Source organism: Dermacentor albipictus, chromosome 3 (assembly GCF_038994185.2).
Source record: "Dermacentor albipictus isolate Rhodes 1998 colony chromosome 3, USDA_Dalb.pri_finalv2, whole genome shotgun sequence".
NCBI lineage: Eukaryota > Metazoa > Arthropoda > Arachnida > Ixodida > Ixodidae > Dermacentor > Dermacentor albipictus.
This window is the reverse complement of record NC_091823.1, coordinates 81,882,679-81,903,060: the sequence shown is the minus strand read 5'-3', so window position 1 is coordinate 81,903,060 and position 20,382 is coordinate 81,882,679. Positions and strand designations below refer to the sequence as shown.

General features: G+C 45.4%; 1 protein-coding gene across 29 annotated transcripts in view; it reads right to left on the bottom strand.

Annotated features, from left to right (window-relative positions):
- Window positions 1–12,770: 12,770 nt before the first annotated feature.
- LOC135898920 (glycoprotein 3-alpha-L-fucosyltransferase A-like) overlaps window positions 12,771–20,382 on the bottom strand; it is a 150,120-nt gene continuing 142,508 nt past the window's right edge. For all 29 annotated transcript variants that reach the window (XM_065428180.2, XM_065428177.2, XM_065428173.2 and 26 more), the window contains one exon: window positions 12,771–18,764. In XM_065428180.2, coding sequence (XP_065284252.2) covers window positions 18,657–18,764 — 108 coding nt within the window. In that variant the 3' untranslated portion in view covers window positions 12,771–18,656. The remainder of the gene's footprint in view (window positions 18,765–20,382) is intronic.

Here is a 20,382-nt window from a genome sequence, read left to right as displayed (position 1 = left end):
GTGGTGGAGGACTACGGAAATTTTGACCGCCTGGGGTTCTTTAACGTGCACCTAAATATATGTGCACGGGTGTTTTCGCATTTCGCCCCCATCCAAATGCCGCCGCCGTGGCCGGGATTCGATCCCGCGACCTTGTGCTCAGCAGCTTAACACCATAGCCACTGAGCAACCACGGCGGGTAGAACTACGCTTGCCACCACGCTTGTTCATTTAGTTAGTAAACGAAAGTGTACTTGTTTGCACGGCTGCTAGATCTACTAGTAAAACCTCTATATAACGAAATTCTTGATATAACGAAGTATTTAGCTTTTCATAACCGCTTGACGATAGAACATGTATTTGGAACCTCAATTTAACGAAGTGTGTTTGTATGCCATTTCAATGTAGCAAAATTTCGCTTCCGCCGCAAAGGAATGCGGAGACAATAAATGGTAACTTCCGTGAACGCAGATGGTCAAATAGTTGAATTACAAGCGGCTGCTTGCAAACGCACCTCTCAAATCGAGCGCGGCGCGACAAGAGCGAACGCCGAAGTGGAGCCGCATCACGTTCCATGTAAAGTCCAAGCGCTATAAGATCCTATGGCGCCCCGCGCACTTTTTGCGTTAGGTGCGAGTGAAAGTGGGCAAGGGTGAGACAAGGAAGATAGTGGCTTCCCATGGGCCGCCTTCCCGCGCAAAGAAGAGCTCGCGGTAACGCGATCAGGCGCGCCTCGCGATTTCCGGCGCGTGTCTCGGCCGTACCTGCGCATGGCTGTAAATGCGGCTGAGCGCATACGCATCCGCGCACCCTGCTTTAGAGGTAATCCGTCGCGTGTGCAGAAAACCAGACGGCGTGGCATCGTGTAAGCTATCTTACCGCGCGTTTAGTATTGAAGTTTGCGTAATCTCGAATTTCGGCGACGCGTTGGAGCGAGAGACGGAGGAAGCATTCGCTCCCCGCTGCCGGCGCTTTTCATGATAGCGTAGTCTCAGTGCGGGCGACGCTATCAGCCGAGGGGGCGGAGTACACGCGAAAGCGTGGCTGGTTTCGCTTAAGAGGAAGCTTCAGCTTGGCTGCAGCGATCCAAATCCATGTTTTTAAAAGGAGAATTCGTTTTTCTGGGCAACCAGTGCACCAAATTTGGCGAGCGTTGTTGCATTTAAAAGAAATATGTAAGATCCAGTGACTGTTTGTTTCGAATCTTTTATTTAGGTCGTCAATTTTTTATTACAAAGTGGCAAAAATCGGAAATTTTCAGAAAATGAAACTATCACGTTTAGAAGCTGTAACTCGGCAAAGAAAAATGATGTAACAAGCATGTGAATTGCATCTAATAGTACGTTTAAAGCGGACAAAATTGATGTGTTACACATTAATCTCAAAACATTTAGTAATATGTAAATACAGCTTTTGCGGAACCCGTGTACACAACGTAAGAAATTCACGTAAGATATCAAATGACATATCAAATTTGTCCGCTTTGAATGGTCTAATGGATGCCGTTTACAAAACCGCGATATCTGTTCTTGATGCAGCGCTATATATAAAGTTCGTGCTTCTATTTATTCCAAACTTTCTAATTTCTTTAAAACAAAATCGAGGCTCTAAATCGAAATTCCGCTTCCAACGGTCATTAGAATTTAACTTTCTCACTGAAATGCAACAAATTTCATTAAAATCAGTCCAGGGGTTATCTCAGAAAAAAAAACACGTGTTTGCGTTTTACATGTATTTGAATAGGCGGCGTCAGAGTTGTGCCCGAGTTAAAGCTTCCTCTTAATTCGCACCGCCGATGTGAAGATACCGTCGACATGGCGTGAAACCGTATCTTTAATCGGCGACTGCCAAATACATCAAAAGAAATTATTTTCTCATTTACATTTGCTTTTTGCGATTGCCCGGTAATTCGGAAAATTCTTCGGCTCCTTTCTTTCTAAAAAAATCGATCGGTGACTGTACTTATTTGCATAAAAGGTTGAATTTCACTATAACGAAGCAAATTGCCCATTTTGCTTACTTCGTTATATCGAAGTTTGTATCTGCTATCGCAATCCATGCATCGCCTTTACGGCGAAACTGCGACTTTTTTTTACCATGTCGATCACGGTTGCGAAGCTGCAGACGTGGTATATGAACAACAAAATCAACGGACGTAGAAAGATGAGCCGATTCATGTACAAAATATACGTTTACTTTTGAAAGTGCCCGTAAGAGTGGCAGCAGCAGTGAAGTGGGTTTGTTTACCAGCTCGCTCACAACGTACACATAGCTTGACAACTGCACGGCTTACAACAGAGCTGCTGTTGCGACGCCTGTTTCTCGAACCTCGACCGGCGTTACTATTGGGTAGTGTGGCGTTGTTGGCAGGCTGAAGGCGTCCGGCAGACCATGGTGACCAGGCAGGGACGAGACGATTTCTAGTGTGAAACTTGCACTGTTTATTCAATGGTTGGTGAAGGATATAGAAGAAGAGAATGAAATAATTAAAAATACATTGCGGTGTTGCTAAAATCGTAGGCGGGTTCTTGCTCACGTCAACGTCACGTGACATGCACTGAGTCTGGTCGGGGATGGGCGGCTGATCCTTTCTCCGCGACGTTGCACGTGGCTGCCTCCTCTGACGGCAATCCAACTTGATAGCTTCACTTTTCGAAAATTTTTGATTTTGCCAATTTTTAACAAAAAATTGACGACCTAAATAAAAAATTCGCAACCAACAGTCGCTAGAGTTTAAGTTTTTATTTTAAATGCAACAAATCTCGTCAAATTTGGTACAGTGATTGCCGAGAAAAACGAATTCTCCTTTTACATGTATTTAGATAGGAGACAGGCCGCCATTGGAATCTGAACCTGGCAACGTTTAACGTTAGAACGTTGTCTAGTGAGGCGAGTCTAGCAGTGTTATTGGAGGAATTAGAGGGTAGTAAATGGGATATAATAGGGCTCAGTGAGGTTAGGAGGACAAAAGAAGCATATACAGTGCTAAAAAGCGGGCACGTACTGTGCTACCGGGGCTTAGCGGAGAGACGATAACTAGGAGTCAGATTCCTGATTAATAAGGAAATAGCTGGTAACATACAGTAATTCTATAGCATTAACGAGAGGGTGGCAGGTCTTGTTGTGAAACTTAATAAGAGGTACAAATTGAAGGTGGTACAAGTCTATGCCCCTACATGCAGTCATGATGACCAGGAAGTCGAAAGCTTTTATGAAGATGTGGAATCGGCGATGGGTAAAGTCAAAACAAAATACACTATACTGATGGGCGACTTCAATGCCAGGGTAGGCAAGAAGCAGGCTGGAGACAAGTCAGTGGGGGAATACGGCATAGGCTCTAGGAATAGCAGAGGATAGTTATTAGTAGAGTTTGCAGAACAGAATAATATGCGGATAATGAATACCTTTTTCCGCAAGCGGGTTAGTCGAAAGTGGACGTGGAGGATCCCGAATGGTGAGACTAGAAATGAAATCGACTTCATACTCTGCGCGAACCCTGGCATCATACAAGATGTAGACGTGCTCGGCAAGGTACGCTGCAGTGACCATAGGATGGTAAGAACTCGAATTAGCCTAGACTTGAGGAGGGAACGGAAGAAACTAGTACACAAGAAGCCAATCAATGAGTTAGCGGTAAAAGGGAAACTAGAGGAATTCCGGATCAAGCTACAGAACAGGTATTCGGCTTTAACTCAGGAAGAGCACCTTGGTGTTGAAGCAATGAACGACAATCTCGTGGGCATCATTAAGGAGTGTGCAATAGAAGTCGGTGGTAACGCCGTTAGACAGGAAACCAGTAAGCTATCGCAGGAGACAAAAGATCTGATCAAGAAACGCCAGTGTATGAAAGCCTCTAACCGTACAGCTAGAATAGAACTGGCAGAAATTTCTAAGTTAATCAACAAGCGTAAGACAGCGCACATCAGGAACTATAATATGGATAGAATTGAACAGGCTCTCAGGAACGGAGGAAGCCTAAAAACAGTGAAGAAGAAACTAGGAATAGGCAAGAATCAGATGTGTGCGTTGAGAGACAAAGCCGGCAATATCGTTACTAATATGGATGGGATAGTTCAAGTGGCTGAGGAGTTCTACAGAGATTTATATAGTACCAGTGGCACCCACGACTATCGTGGAAGAGAGAATAGCCTAGAGGAATTCGAAATCCCGCAGGTAACGCCAGAAGAAGTAAAGAAAGCCTTAGGAGCTATGCAAAGGGGGAAGGCAGCTGGGGAGGATCAGGTAACAGCAGATTTGTTGAAGGATTGTGGTCAGATTGTTTTAGAGAAACTGGCCACCCTGTATACGCAATGCCTCATAACCTCGAGCGTACCGGAATCTTGGAAGAACGCTAACATAATCCTAATCCATAAGAAAGGGGACGCCAAAGACTTGAAAAATTATAGACCGATCAGCTTACTGTCTGTTGCCTACAAAGTATTTACTAAGGTAATCGCAAATAGAATCAGGAACACCTTAGACTTCTGTCAACCAAAGGACCAGGCAGAATTCCGTAAAGGCTACTCAACAATAGACCATATTCACACTATCAATCAGGTGATGGAAAAATGTGCAGAATATAACCAACCCTTATATATAGCTTTCATTGATTACGAGATAGCGTTTGATTCAGTCGAAACCTCAGCAGTCATGGAGGCATTACGGAATCAGGGTGTAGATGAGCCATATGTAAAAATACTGGAAGATATCTATAGCGGCTCGACAGTCACCGTAGTCCTCCACAAAGAAAGCAACAAAATCCCAATAAAGAAAGGCGTTAGACAGGGAGATACGATCTCTCCAATGCTATTCACCGCATGTTTACAGGAGGTATTCAGAGACCTGGAGTGGGAAGAACGGGGGATAAAAGTTGATGGAGAATACCTTAGCAACTTGCGATTCGCTGATGATATTGCCTTGCTTAGTAACTCAGGAGACCAATTGCAATGCATGCTCACTGACCTGGAGAGGCAAAGCAGAAGGGTGGGTCTGAAAATTAATCTGCAGAAAACTAAAAGTCTCGGAAGAGAACAGCAGTTTACGATAGGTAGCGAGGCACTGGAAGTGGTAAGGGAATACATCTACTTAGGGCAGGTAGTGACCACGGATCCGGATCATGAGACTGAAATAACCAGAAGAATAAGAATGGGCTGGGGTGCGTTTGGCAGGCATTCTCAAATCATGAACAGCAGGTTGCCACTATCCCTCAAAAGGAAAGTGTATAACAGCTGTGTGTTACCAGTACTCACATATGGGGCAGAAACCTGGAGGCTTACGAAAAGGGTTCTGCTGAAATTGAGGACGACGCAACGAGCTATGGAAAGAAGAATGATCGGTGTAACGTTAAGGGATAAGAAAAGAGCAGATTGGGTGAGGCAACAAACGCGGGTAAATGACATCTTAGTTGAAATAAAGAAAAATAAATGGGCATGGGCCGGACATGTAATGAGGAGGGAAGATAACCGATGGTCATTAAGGGTTACGGACTGGATTCCAAGGGAAGGGAAGCGTAGCAGGGGGCGGCAGAAAGTTAGGTGGGCGGATGACATTAAGACGTTTGCAGGGACAACATGGCCACAATTAGTACATGACCGGGCTAGTTGGAGAAGTATGGGAGAGGCCTTTGCCCTGCAGTGGGCGTAACTAGGCTGATGATGATGATGATGATCCAAGCTAAAGCTTCCTCTTGTCTTGTTCTCAAGCTTCTTTGTCAGTGTACAAGTCTCTGCCCCATATATCAGCACCGGTAAAATGCACTTATTGCATACCTTCTTTTCAATGATAACGGTAAGCTCCCAGTCAGGAGCCCATGATGTCTGCCGTATGCGATTTCCTTCTCATCCAACCCATTTTTATTCTTCTCTCAATTTTCTTCTCATGGTCAGGGGTTCCCTGTGATTAGTTGACCAAGGTAAACGTACTCCTTCACAGACTCTAGAGGGTTACCTACGATCTTGAACTCTTGTTCGCTTGCCCGGTTATTTATCATTATCTTTGTCTTCTGCATATTAATCTTCAACCTCACTCTTACACTCTCCCTGTTAAGGTACTCAATTTGTTGTAACTCGTCCGCAGTGTTGCTGAATAGAACAATGTCATCGGCAAATCGAAGGTTGCTGGGGTATTCGCCGTCGATCCTTACTCCCAAACCTACCCAGTTTAATAGCTTGAATGCTTCTTCCAAGCACGCAGTGAATAGCATTGGAGAAATTGTGTCTCCTTGTCTGACCCCTTTCTTTATAGGTATCTTCCTACTTTTCTTGTGTAGAATTAAGGTGGCTGTGGAATCCCTGCAGATATTTTTCAGGGTACTTACGCAAGCGGTCTGTATGCCTTGATTACGCAATGCCTCTATGACTTCTGGTATCTCTACTGAATCAGATGCTTTTCCGTAATCTATGAAAGCCATATAGAGAGGTTTATGTACTCTGCGGATTTCTCGATAACCTGACTAATGGCATGAATGTTATCCATTGTAGAGTATCCCTTCCTGAAGCCAGCCTGTTCTCTTGGTGGGATCCCTTTTTGCAGTGTTGCCCTTATTCTATTGGAGAATATTTTGGTAAATATTTTATATAATACTGGGAGTAAGCTAATGGGCCTATAATTTTTCAGTTCTTTAACGTCTCCCTTTTTGTGGATTGGTATAATGTTTGCATTCTTCCAGTTTTCTGGGACCCTTCCAGTCGATGGACACTTCGTATAGAGAGCCACCAGTTTTTCGAACATTATGTCTCCTCCATCTTTGATTAAATCGACTGTTATTCCATCCTCTCCTGCCGCTTTTCCCTGTTTCATGCCTTGCAAGGCCCTTCTGACATCATCTATAGTTATAGGAGGAGTTTCTGTTGACTGTTCATTATTGTTTCGAATAGAATACTCCTGAGTCATCTGGGTACTGCACAGGTCAATATAGAATTCTTCCGCTGTGTTTATTATACCCTCGAGATTGCTGATGATATTACCCTGCTTATCTTTCAGTGCAATCTTGGTTTGTCCTATGCCAAGTTTCCTTCTCATTGATTTCAGGCGGCGTCCATCTTTTACGGCTTCTTCAGTCTTCTTCACGTTATAATTTCGAATATCAGTTATTTTCGCTTTGTTGATCAGTTTTGACAGTGCCGCGAATTCTATCTTATCTCTTGAGTTGGACACTTTCATTCTTTGTCGTTTCTTTATTAGGTCCTTTGTTCCTTGGTGCCTTGCCTCCCCCTTCAATTACTGCCTCTTAAGACAACCTCATTACGGTTTCATTCTACCTCTATGTCATCATCATCATCTAGCTGTTCTAAGGATGCATATTCGTATGCAAGTACCAGCCTAAATTTGTCTGCTTTTACCCTTACTACCTCTAAGTTGACCTGTTTTTTCTTCACCAATTTTACTCTTTCTCTGTTCAAATTGGGGTGAATTCTAGCCCTCACTAACCTATGATCACTGCACTTTACCCTACCTATTACTTCTACATCCTGAACTATGCTGGGATCGGCAGAAAGTATGAAATCAATTTCATTTCTTGTTTCACCATTATGGCTTTTCCAGGTCTACTTTCTGTTGCTACGTTTCTTGAAAAAGGTGTTCATTATTCTCAGCTTATTGCTTTCTGCGAATTCTTCCAGCATCTCTCCTCTAGCGTTTCTAGAATCGACGCCGTAATTGCCAATTTCCTGTTCACCCGCCTGCTTTTTCCCCACTTTTGCATTGAAGTCGCCCATTACTACTGTATACCGAGTTTGCACTTTTCTCATCGCTAATGCAACATCTTCATAAAACTGATCTACTTCCTCATCGTCGTGAGTTGATGTTGGAGCGTAGGCTTCTACTACCTTTAATCTATACATCTTATTAAGTTTGATTACGACTACTGCTACCCGTCAATGTTGCCCGCTATATCCTTATTGATTAGCAATCCTACCCCGTATTGCTTCTTATCAGGCAGACCTCTATAGCAGAGGACATGGCCGTTATTCAGCAATGTGTAAGCCTCGCCAGTTCTTCTAATCTCACTAAGGCCGATAATATCCTGCTAAGCTAGTCTCACTCGAGAGGGTTCGTGTGTTAAACGTTGCAAGGGTCAGTTTCCATTGGCGGCCTGTCCGGACCCAGAAATTCTTAGCACCCTGTGCTGCGTTACAAGTCTGACCGCCGCCTTGGTCAGGTGCTCCGCAGCTGCTGAGGACTAAAGGCCGTCGGTTAATTGAAGGTATCATCAGGGAGGTTGTGGCCGAATACTGAATCAGGGAGGCTAATTCCTGTTCTGGTGAAGGAGTGTCTTTGCTAAGCTTAGTGACGAACTTGACGAAGTGCCGAAGTGCTAAAGGAATAGAAAATATAAATGGATTGTTTTATCGTACACTATACAGTCCCTTGGCTGCGCGTATGCAACGTAAGTTATCGCGGCTGCGGTTCGACGGGGCATGTGTACCGCACGTATACCTTGGTCCCGCAGGCTACACTCTACCGCAAGCCTGTATTCAAGCCTGTCATTGCAACTATTTCAGCCGTAGCTTAATTGTGACCGTCATTCGGAATTAATTGAGAGACACTGCTTTTATGTCACTCAAGCTTACGCAGAAAACTACCTCTTAAGAAAATAAATTGAAAAACTTGTGTTTACCTGTCGTGCTTAGGGTGAGACTACGTTTGTCTGTACGACGCCGTGCGGTCAACCGGAAATGGCTATCTGTGTACGACGCGGCTGCCGCGCCACGAGCTGCGCTCGTAAACGGTGCGCGGTAGCTTTAAGTTGGGTTGGATTAGGATAAAGGTCTCGTACGCGGGGCTCGTCAGTTGAGCGCCAAAAACAGCTCTGCAGACTTGGTCGATAATCGACCAGGCCTGCCACTTCGTGAGTCAATTTGGCACCACTTCTGCCGAGTCTCTTTTTTCCCCCTGCTCTGATATAAGACAACGACATGTAAACAACTTCATTTGGTATTTCTGAGCACACTTTACAGCTTTTCGAATGCATTAATACGAATATTTAAAATGTTGCATAATTAAGCTATGATAAACAAACTAACTGCACATCAAAAAAGTCGGAGTGTGTCAGTACTCAAACAATACGCCATCTCACTTGTATAAGGTATACATATTGTTACGATGGGATACCGCGATGACACCGCGAGCCGCTCCAAAGACAAGCGCACTTCGTCCTCCCCTTCTTCCGTGCCTGCTGTCGCTCCATAACGTAACACTCCTCCCTTCACAGACGAAGCCCGCTGGGCGAATAACTGTTACGTACACTCACGAAGATGGCAGCGCTCCAGGCGGGCGACGTGAACAAGCTGCGTCGTCTTAGAACGGTAGCTACGAAACGAGCAATCGAATAGGTCACATCACTTAGGCGATCGGTGATGTTGAAAGGGCCGGTGTAACGAGCCGAAACCTCTGCTGGCACAGGTCGCGCTTGCGAAGTGGTGTCCAAAGTCTCGTGTATATATATATATATATATATATATATATATATATATATATATATATATATATATATATATATATATATATATATATATATAGTCATATAATGAGAAGCCAACAAACACTGACACCAAGTACAACATAAGGTAAATTGCATGTGCTTAATAAATGAAATAAAGTAACGATAAATTAATGGAAATTAAAGTGGATGAAAAAACAACTTGCCGCAGGTGGGAACCGAACCCACAACCTTCGCATGTCGCGTGCGATGCTCTGCCAATTGAGCATCGCACGCGACATGCGAAGGTTGTGGGTTCGGTTCCCACCTGCGGCAAGTTGTTTTTTCATCCACTTTAATTTCCATTAATTTATCGTTACTTTATTTCATCTATTAAGCACATGCAATTTACCCTATGTTGTACTTGGTGTCAGTGTTTGTTGGCTTCTCATTATATGACTAATAAATATCGGGTCCCTCGGTTAACCCCCTTTCTTCTCGTTTATTACATAACGAGGGTCTCGAATCCGGCAACATTGATGCCTTCAGGTAGCATATGTGGGTTTATTGACCAGTTGCCTTCACCCGAAAAAGATCACGTTCTCGTGACGCCTGCGGCAAAAAAAGACGTTCCACGTCCGCCGCCAAGGTCTGTGAGTGGGGGCGCTGGCTAACACTCCCAGGGTTCTACTAGTACACATAAATACCCAAGAAAGTGGATGGGGAAACGCCGCCGCGGTAGCTCAATTGGTAGAGCATCGCACGCGACATGCGAAGGCTGTGGGTTCGGTTCCCACCTGCGGCAAGTTGTTTTTTCATCCACTTTAATTTCCATTAATTTATCGTTACTTTATTTCATTTATTAAGCACATGCAATTTACCCTATGTTGTACTTGGGGTCAGTGTTTGTTGGCTTCTCATTATATGACTAATAAATATCGGGTCCCTCGGTTAACCCCCTTTCTTCTCGTTTATATATATATATATATATATATATATATATATATATATATATATATATATATATATATATATATATATATATGTGTGTGTGTGTGTGTGTGTGTGTGTGTGTGTGTGTGTGTGTGTGTGTGTGTGTGTTTCACGATTTTGGTTACCTGGCCGCAAGTCACGGAACAGTACCCAAGATACTCGGAAACGCGGCCTGGTTTAGGTGGCGGGATTCACTCGATCCGGCTGCCAGAGCGTAGCGCCGGCTCAATGTCTTCGCTGAAAATGCCTCGCAATATATTGATTGCTACAGTGCACGGATTCTGCAGTATTTTCTTGTGTTGATCAAGTTTTAGAGCTCGGTCAGTCCGACTTCAGGCTGCAGTATTTCATGCTGTGTCGCTACTTTATTAGGTCCTCCGTTTCTTGGAAGAGTTTGCCTCTTTCATGTCTCAATTTTCGTGAAGGCCTCGCACAATACATCTATGCTATCCTCATTCTCCTGTGTTAAAGCCTCGTATCTCTTGGCGAGAAGCCGCCCGAATTTCTTCACTTTCCTCCTGACTGCACACAGGTTGGCCTGTTTCTTCTGAGCTACTCTTCACCTTTCTGTCTTCCAAATGACAGCAATCCTGGACCTCACGAATATGTTACCATTGGTATTTATCTGCTCAAAGGTGATACATTGAGCAGAACGCCGCGGACCTGTATATAGAGCATGAAATCTATCGCCGTTGCAGCCGTTATAGGCTCGAAACTGCGTTTCACGACTCCGTCCTTGTGTATTTTACGTTACGCTTTCGTCAGGTAATCTCCTCGCGTTCAGGTTCATCCTCACAATATGGCGAAGCAAAACAATACATTGATCACCACGTCCGCTGCCGCTGGTAATTTAAATCCTGTCCCAGCGGCAATGTGTCGTTATAGGATCTGGATGTGCTAGCCATTGACCTTTATACCGGCCAACACAATCGCTTGGCCATTTGTGCCAAGTTTTGTGCGCCACGCAGGCTCGGAGACCTTTGGCACCTGTGCGTGTACTTCAAGCACAGTATGCAGTGCTGTAGCGGGCGAAGACGATGTGAAAATATTTTCCTAAGAAGATATGTGGTGGTATGCGCTGAGAGAGCCTGCTGCTGTAGCAGTAATTGAGTTATGAGTGTACTGGTAATGGCTGAAGTCAGCCTGTGTTTTATTTGTTTTTCCGCTGGGGCTTTTCCAAATCCCCACTTCGTATTACTGCACTTCCGGGTCAAGGTGCCCTTTGTTCAAAACTGATTCCTTTATTTACCTATCGGGACAGGTTTTCTGTATCTGAGTCAGTCGTACCGAGAGGCCACAGTTCCAAATTGCATATTTATACAGACAACCTCTTTCCGCAGACATTGGCGCTATTCACGATAATGCGCGTTTTGACTTTTCTGAATGCTAATTTAACGTCCTCTCACTGCTGTGCAAACACACGATGTTACAGGATGTCGGGCTTGTACTGCCGGTAATTTATACGTCTTATTTAGCTGTGCCGCGATGACTGCTACGTTTTTGTCAGTACGTTACTTATGCACGAAGCCAAACATCGCAAAAAAGAAAAGCCCGTTTGCCCGAGTATCGACGTCACACTCGCTTCTGTTGTCTTCAGCACGCTCATCTGTGCACCTACTTGCGTTGGCTTGCGACTTGATTCTGCGCAAAACCGGAAGTATCTCGCAAATCTGTTGTTCCGATTTCCTTGCTGTTACGAGGCCGTGGTGCACGTTCGGCTTGACTCGTAGTTGGTTCGCATTCAGAGAGAGCGCGGGATACGCGGACTTCATTCCGGAGGAGTGAGACGACTAGTGAATATGCCGCCAGTTTCACGTTAATGTAGCATTGGAACGTAATCTTCAGCTGAACTGAGCCAATCAGAAATGCGATAAAGAGGTGTGCGTGTCACCATACTTCGCGTGTCCTTTCGTGATACGGCGTCGTCCGCCCAGCAGTCATGAGCACCGTTTAGATCGCCAGCGTGTCTCGCGGCTTTCACTTTACTACAAGATTACAACAGCATGCGACAAACGTTTCTTTAGTATGCGAGGAGATAGTAGAAACATGGACCACCGGCAAAAACAGTACGCCACTATGGGTCTACAAACAAACGCAAATTTAATTATGGGGTTTTACGTGCCAAAACCACTTTCTGATTACGAGGCACGCCGTAGTGGAGGACTCCGGAAATTTCGACCACCTGGGGTTCTTTAACGTGCACCTAAATCTAAGTACACGAGTGTTTTCCCATTTCGCCCCCATCGAAATGCGGCCGCCGTGGCCGGGATTCGATCCCGCGACCTTGTGCTCAGCAGCCTAACACCATAGCCACTGAGCAACCACGGCGGGTCGAAACAAACGCAAAAAGCGTTTTCTTATGCGAATGACACAAGCCAGGTAAACGTAAAAAGAAACACAGTTTATTGATGCGGATGAGATTCAAATGCCAACATGGTATGAGATTGCTGCTTTTCCTTTTTTCCCCCCTTCGTTATGTACAAAGACTGCCCGTACAAGCGGGAGTGGAAGTAAATCTATTCTTGACGTCCAACAGCATGACTAGCACAACTTGACCAGTTCGGCTATCACATGAAAGAAATGAACAGAGCACCGAGCTGGAATCATCGGCGGGTGTGTCCGCTCGACTGGCTCTGCGTGTGGGCACCTTTTGAAACACTCAATCCTCGATGCACGACGCACAAAACACATTTGACCGTAGGGGGCGGGAGGAAGTGCGTGCCAGCTATATGTTCGAGTGTAATTAAGTCGTTGCCGCCGAGCGCTTCCGTGTGCGTGCAACGTGTGCGCGTGCAGCGTACACAACTTGCGTACAGTATACGCAAAATGGATATCAGAAAAAAAAAGGACTAATCGTATGCGCGCGTTTATTCGAGACTCGAAAGTAGTTATGCACTGTACTAGGGAAGAATATCTTATTTTCGGTGAGCATTAGCCTTTTCTCTATAAATCCGTAGAAGTACTAAGGGAACAAAATAATGTTTTATTTTCGGTGAGTATTAGCCTTTCCTGTATAAACCCATAGAAGGGGATCCCGTAGAAGCTCAGTCGGCCGAAAAAATTTGCGTGGCACGGGTCCCACGACAAATGCAAATTTCTGCTCTGTTAGTGCACGACGCTTCTAATTTATCGGATCACTATGCACGGTTCGCAAAAATGTAGAGAGACTGAAACTTTGGATTTAGTGTCTCGTAAACTGTCGCAGCCGGCAGCACAGTGCTGATGAATGTGCACAGCCATGTCATTCCACGAAAGTAAACACAGTAGTTGTATGCAGCATTATAAAAAAAAACGTTAAAAAATAAATGTTTATATGGCACCAACTACGGGCATGCGCAACGCCTAGATACGTGCAATATCAGAAAAAGAATGGCAATGCGGGCAAGTTGGCAATAATGCATCGTGGAGGCAACGCAATATAGGCACAAAACAAGCGAAAATGTGCGCTGTTATGCGAAATTCTCTCGAATGTTACATTTCTGGAGTGTTGTTTTCAGAAAGCAGGTCAAAACCCGTTTGGAATGCATCGAGAGCTTAGTTTTCCCTTAAGGCTGCATCGGATCAAACACGTACGGTGTAGCGCGAATTAGTGAAACGGTAACTGGCGGTTGAAAAATTTTCTTTTCACAATGTAAAAATGCGTAGACACCGTGTGCGTTACGGAAGACAGCGTATAAGCACAATTGCCCACAAGGCTATATGCTGTGAGCAAAATGGCAACTTGTTGCGTCCCATGGCAAAACGCAGTATAAGAAAAGACCCCGCTTGTTTACACATTTTTATGACGCATTTTAGCGTCCTACTCCGATCTCCTCATTCTTATACGTGACAAAAAGTAGATATGCTTTCTTTGGGCAAGCGGGGAAATTGTACTTCGACATGAGGTCCCTCCTGATGTGCGATCGCGTAGTTTATGAAGACGTCAGCACAAACCGTGCGGACATCGTTGCGTGCTCTTTCTTCATCTCACGTGTCTGCTCGAAATACTGCAGGAAGTTACCAAAACCAGTACAAAAGTTTACGAAATAAAGCAGACGATGAGCCCGCTAGGTCTTGAGCGAAAGAAGTTCTTGAAGGTTCTGCGACGCGATACGAAATGCAATATTCCGCTACCTTCGTGTACTGTTTTCCAACTTCCGGTTTTGATAATTTGATCGCTAGACAGATGACGCCTACACCTGAACGCGGCGTCTGGTCGACACAATTTCTATTTTTGCAACGTTTTGAAAGTCTAACACGACCACGTACCGCGTTATGTTTGACCTCGAGATGATAGGTTTCTCCATACAGCCAGCGCCGAGATTGTGAAATGACAAAGGTTGTTGTGATGGCTGAACAATATCACGCGTTGACAGAGCACATTACGCAAATTTATAGCATTCTTTTCTCCGAGATTTTTCCGCTGAGCCCGCGTCTCGCTTCTCAATGAATGAAATCAACGAATCTATAGAAAAGAGCTTGCGTTCTTTGTCGATCCAGAAATATTGCAGCAGGACTCGCACGAGATATTTGGCTATCGGTCCAAATATCTGTGTATACATTTTGTTTGTGTTACTCAATAAAGACTTCTTGATTCTTGATTCTTGAAATATGAGGAAGATGCGAGAACGAAATCTTTTGGAAATACTAATAGAGATACGAGACCTTGTTCGCTGATAGAAGTTTACGTGATGTTCTTATGTAATGCCTCGAGGACATACAAAACGCATGCAGATTGAAAGAAGGGCATCTGTTTCGACGTAAGCACTGAATCTTGCGAAAGCTAACGTCCACACTGCTCGAGCACTGAAGCTTATCGTGCGTGCCAGCCAAGAATAATCGCTGTCATCGGAGGCATTTGACTATCTTTTGGGGAAAACGGCTAATCTTACTTGATATACATGATTTACACTAATGCACATGGGGAAGAAATTATGCTTTCATGCGCAGATCATTGGTACTACCTCCGCAAGTAGCGCAAGAAGTTAGCCTGGTAGCGAAAAATTATTTTAATGTTTGCTTTATAGTCAAGGTATACTTATTAAAAGTTAGAGCACCGACAGCGTCGCACGGAATCGCTATAATGACACGGTGCTGCCCTATGTCACGAGTATGAGCCGATCGTGACATTGTCGCGACAAGCTCAACACGGCACGATCCCGACAAGACGCGGCAAAGGCCCGACGTGGCTCATTGCGCTCCAGATCACAGCACGTGAAAGATTTCGTACCTGCAATAGCCAAGGGAGCCATGTGGTTTTTGTAACCCGAGCGAATTTAGAGGAAAGATTACATACGAACACCGCACAACGTTAACGCTGAGGGGAAATTACAGACACGACATCCATTTCAACTCGCGCATTTTTTTTTCTAGCGCACGGAGAACACAATCTCACAAAGCATACAGCGCGCGGACAAGCACGTGTGCAGATGTGGTTCCTTATGGAGAGAATACACCTACAGCCATAGAGCGACGAGGAAGAATAAACACGAAAGCAACGCACTTATCACTTGTAGCCCATCAGAGAAAGCTGTTCCGCGCAACCATTACTTCTAGGGTCACAGGTGTATACTGCCATTAATGCTGTCTATCGCCGAGACCTGTCTCGTGAATTCTTCCACCGTCCATACAACGGTCATTAGATGTGGCCATTAAGACTAGAATCTCCGGCTGAACTCCAGCACTGCAGTGGCATTTGCGAATCGCGTGTTTGCGAAAATAGGTTCGCCGACTCAGCAGCGCGATCAGAGCACTAGAAAACTAAGCGTGCTCTTGCACTCTCCACGTTTTCTGAAGTCTATTGACGCTTGCGCCATTTGAATTACTGTTCGCCCAGCGCTAACTATAATGCAATCCATGACTGCCGTAAAATGCGTAACCAACTCAGCGGGAGTATAAAACCCTCTCTTAATTATGCGTTTTCTGGAGTAGATTGTGCGAGAACGCGTGCGCGTTTTCCTAGAAGTATCACGCGTTGTTCTGTTTGCAGGTAACGTACGGTGCGTTGCTCGTTGCACTTTTACAGCTATGTCGCTGAGTGAGAGCGGAGCGTGTGACGTTGGTATTGCGCCAGAGAGTTACGGTGACGGCTCAACCAGCAGTGCATCTTCAGAAATTAACGAAGATAACAAAGCGACATGCTCATATAGCACAATTTTTTGAGAAAGCAAAAGAAAATGAAACTAAAATGTGAGTGGACAACGGTGGCATAGCCTGTTACGTATTTTGATCTCAGCTACGTACATTACGTAGTCCTTGCAACCCTCGAGAACAGATCTGACAGTTTGTAAACTGCTGTGGTAATTATGACAATGTTCGAATGCGGAAATTTGCCCCGGCTACTCGAGACTCGGACCCAGTTCCTTCTGTTACAGGGCTATGATGTTGCAGTAGAGTTCGGCGAGAACGGCAAACATTACGATGGCAGGTGCCGAGTTTTAGTATAATTTACCGAAACGTGCAACGTGTATTGGCATGTTTGGACAGTAGAAGTGTTGCTTCATGCAATTAATCTTACGGACAAGCTACTCAGTATGTTTTTACCGTACCAGGCTCGGTTACGTTATCCGCCAAATTACGTGTCACGAAACATAACACTATATTTTAGCAAGGTAAAGTTGTAAGCCAGTTGGTGAGACATTGTGAACAATACCGCTACAGATACAGGACGGAAAGAGAAGCAACCGCACTGTGTATGTGGCGGGTTTATTCCTCCTCCTGTATGAGCACCTCCAATTTCCCGGTTCGCTTCGAGTTACCACGTAATTGTCGGTTTTTTTAGACCTCTCTCTCACACACATACACACACGCACACACACAAATGAAATCATCGAACGTTTTCTGGCGAGTGAAGCGTCCTATCTCACTCTTGATCAAAGCCCTATCAGAGTCCCCGTCGCAAGCTTAGGCTTGGAGCTCGAACGCATTACACATTAAGTGTATGGCAGTCACAGTATTGTCCGAGTCAACGGTACCGAAGCCTCTGAACGCGTGAATGGACGTGCCTTCTGGTAGTGCACTGGGACCCTTCGGAAACTTTAGTTGGTCGGAAGCATCGGAGATGGCGAGATTCAAATAGCCTCGCATTGTTTGACAAGAACTCGCAGCGCCAGTCGTACCACAGGAACAACCTGGCGGCAAACCTTGTCACTTACGGAATGGTTTCGAGACTCGACAAAGTGTACAGGTTTCAGCGCTAGTAATGACAGTATAGCGTAAAGTATTATGCTTTGTCAGATCACATGGAATCGGTCAACTAGCAAGGTGTGGAATGTTGAGGGAAAGTGCGAATGAACACAATATGTAGCCACAGGGGGTATAGTTAGTACAGCTGCACATGTCACCCAGCAAGTCACACATGAGATTCGAGATCACAGCAGCTCAGCACGCTCAGGAAGAAGCAGTCTCATATAAGCGAACAGGTTTCCCACGACATAGCACTAAATCACGTCAAATCGCAAGTATATGTTGCCTTGAAAAACAAACATACGCGTGCGCCGAGATTAGCTGGTAAAAAATTCAGTACACTTTGATGTCGTTCATGGCAGCATGATCTGGAATATCCACGGCTGCTCTTTGGTTTGTTGGACTCTGCGTTTACCGCATGAGTAAAGGAATTCACTTACGACTGCGCGAGAAAACTCACGCTCCCATCAGCTCTGCCCTACCCTGCACCCCGCTACTGCGACGTAGAAAGCCAGGAACCTGGTTCTCTGTAGTTTCTCACTGTCATAAGGCCTGTAATTCACTCGTTGAATAAGATTACGGCTAATGTGTTCCCCTGCATACGAGCCGTTGCTGCGTCGAACGAACTTTTTGGTTTGTATCTCATACTGGAAGATTTCGTCTTAAAGCCACTGGTTGCACCTTTGCACATCGCAGACGCACGAAATCAAACGTGACCGGCGGCTAGAGGTCACGCGCGGGAGCCCAGCAGACCCGGTGATCCCCACCGGTTTGTAGCAGGGGACACGAAGGCGCGCACAGCAGGGCCAACACCACGTGACCGGAACATACAGCCGAGCCAATTACGACACGGAAAACGCGTCACAAGCTCTGCTGGCCGGCGCCTTATCACAAGTATTCCGCCCCTGGTTTCAGTCAGTCGTACACATGCCATGTCCAGCAGCAGCACGCGATACCACTTGAACGCGCCTTCCAGTAGTGGAGTTGGTGCCCTTATGACCAGTCTTTGAATAGAGCGCTCCGACGCGCCTTAGCGGGCCGCTTGGTTGGCTGACCGGCCGCTAGGGGGAGTAGGAGGGTGCAAACTCCCGTCGGAGCTGGGTCAGGTGAGCACGTACGCCACGGGGTCCGGCTTGGGCTTGAAGTCCCTCCAGCGGTCGCTGCGGCAGGTGCCCGGCCCCGCCCACCATGCACCGATGTCCGGGTACACCTGCGCCACAGGAGCATCGGATCGATATGAGTGGGCCGCGGCCGTTACGACGAAGCGGCTGCTCACGTGCTCGTAATAGCAGGAGCATTTCTCGGTGGGGTTGCATTGGAACAAGCACTGCCGGGGCACACATACGGCACGTACATTGGAATACGTCCGTCTTCATCGTCAAGAAGGAAACATCTGCGACTTCCGGAACTAACTTTTCGCGTCACTGCGATATGATGATTAAGATATGTCGCACCAGACTCTTTAATGAAACGCGAAGATTTCTGCCAACGTGTGTACAGTGGCATCAATGAGGTTTCAAAAATAGCATTATAAAAAGAAGTAGACTTCCTTGAGTTGCCTACATGCTACTCTGCCAGGGAGAGGTATTGAGGGATGGAAATTATTTAGGAGAGAACGAGAGAAGGCGGACGGAACAAAGAAAAATAAGAGACAGGATGAGAAAGGTGGACTTCGTATTTACATCACATAATGAAGTTCGAGTGTGACGTGGAAAATAAAGACGACGTAGAAATTAGGTTAGGTCATACATATATTTCTGGAAGCTTTCAAGCAAGCTAATGTCGCTGCCTAGGAAAAGGCAATTGAACATAAAGTTCTCTGTTCTCAGCCTGAATAATTGTGTCCATGTGGTTTTCGTAAAACGTTCTTTCATATCTAGCGGCTTTAAGTTATAGACGTGGGCGTCATTTCGCTGTCGGCGCCCACGTCTTGGGTGCCATTTTGCCCCTTTGTTCTACATTTAGCTACGGCAGCCTAGACCAGCAGAAAGTTTTCCTTGGAATGACAGGCGTATATAGCATCTAAAAAGAACATTAAAATTTGACCGGTCATATTGGCCCTCCTCAGAGATGCCCAGTTTTGCCTAAAACAGCGTTAACAATATATACCGACCCGATTTCGAGGATGTACTTGAAGGCATCATGTCATGCAAAATAGACGTTAGACAAGGAATTGTCTCAATAAAAGCTTTAACTGAACCACCACAACATTTTTGGAGCTTTCTAATTGTACGTTCCGTCATAAGCAACTTTGTGTACACAGCTATTTTTTTTAACTTAGCCTACAAAAGGTAGGAGGCACAAATAAAGTGGTACAATGAGGCGGCTTATACCGGTGTCTTCGAGGGCTCGTTTTTACCAAAATTGTCCGTACGCTGCCACCTGATCCAACTTAAAATGTACGCAACGTGTCTTGATCATCGTTCCTAGTTAGACTTGTTGGTACTTCATCGTTGCAGAGTAATGGGACAAAAGCCTTGATCATGCTCAAACACCAGCAAGGCACGTCAAGGTGTTGCGTTATTGCAGTGATCCTTATCGCAATAACGACTCGGCACTCACGCATACATTTTCAAATTTAACGTGTCTAGGTCATTGCACTACTTAAAGCCGTGGAGCAGTTCATGTTTCATGTATTCTCTGCACTCCAAAATTCTGAAAGGTCTTCACACTCCCCAAGCTTTGCAGCAGAGGAAGTGCCACGCATACTCCGCTCAGCGGTCAGTGGCCCTATGGGGTCAGTGGCCCTATGGGGTCAGTGGCCCTATGAGATTATTAGACTGGGCTGGCACAGGAGTGCCGGCGAATATCTCAGCAACCTTCGGTTT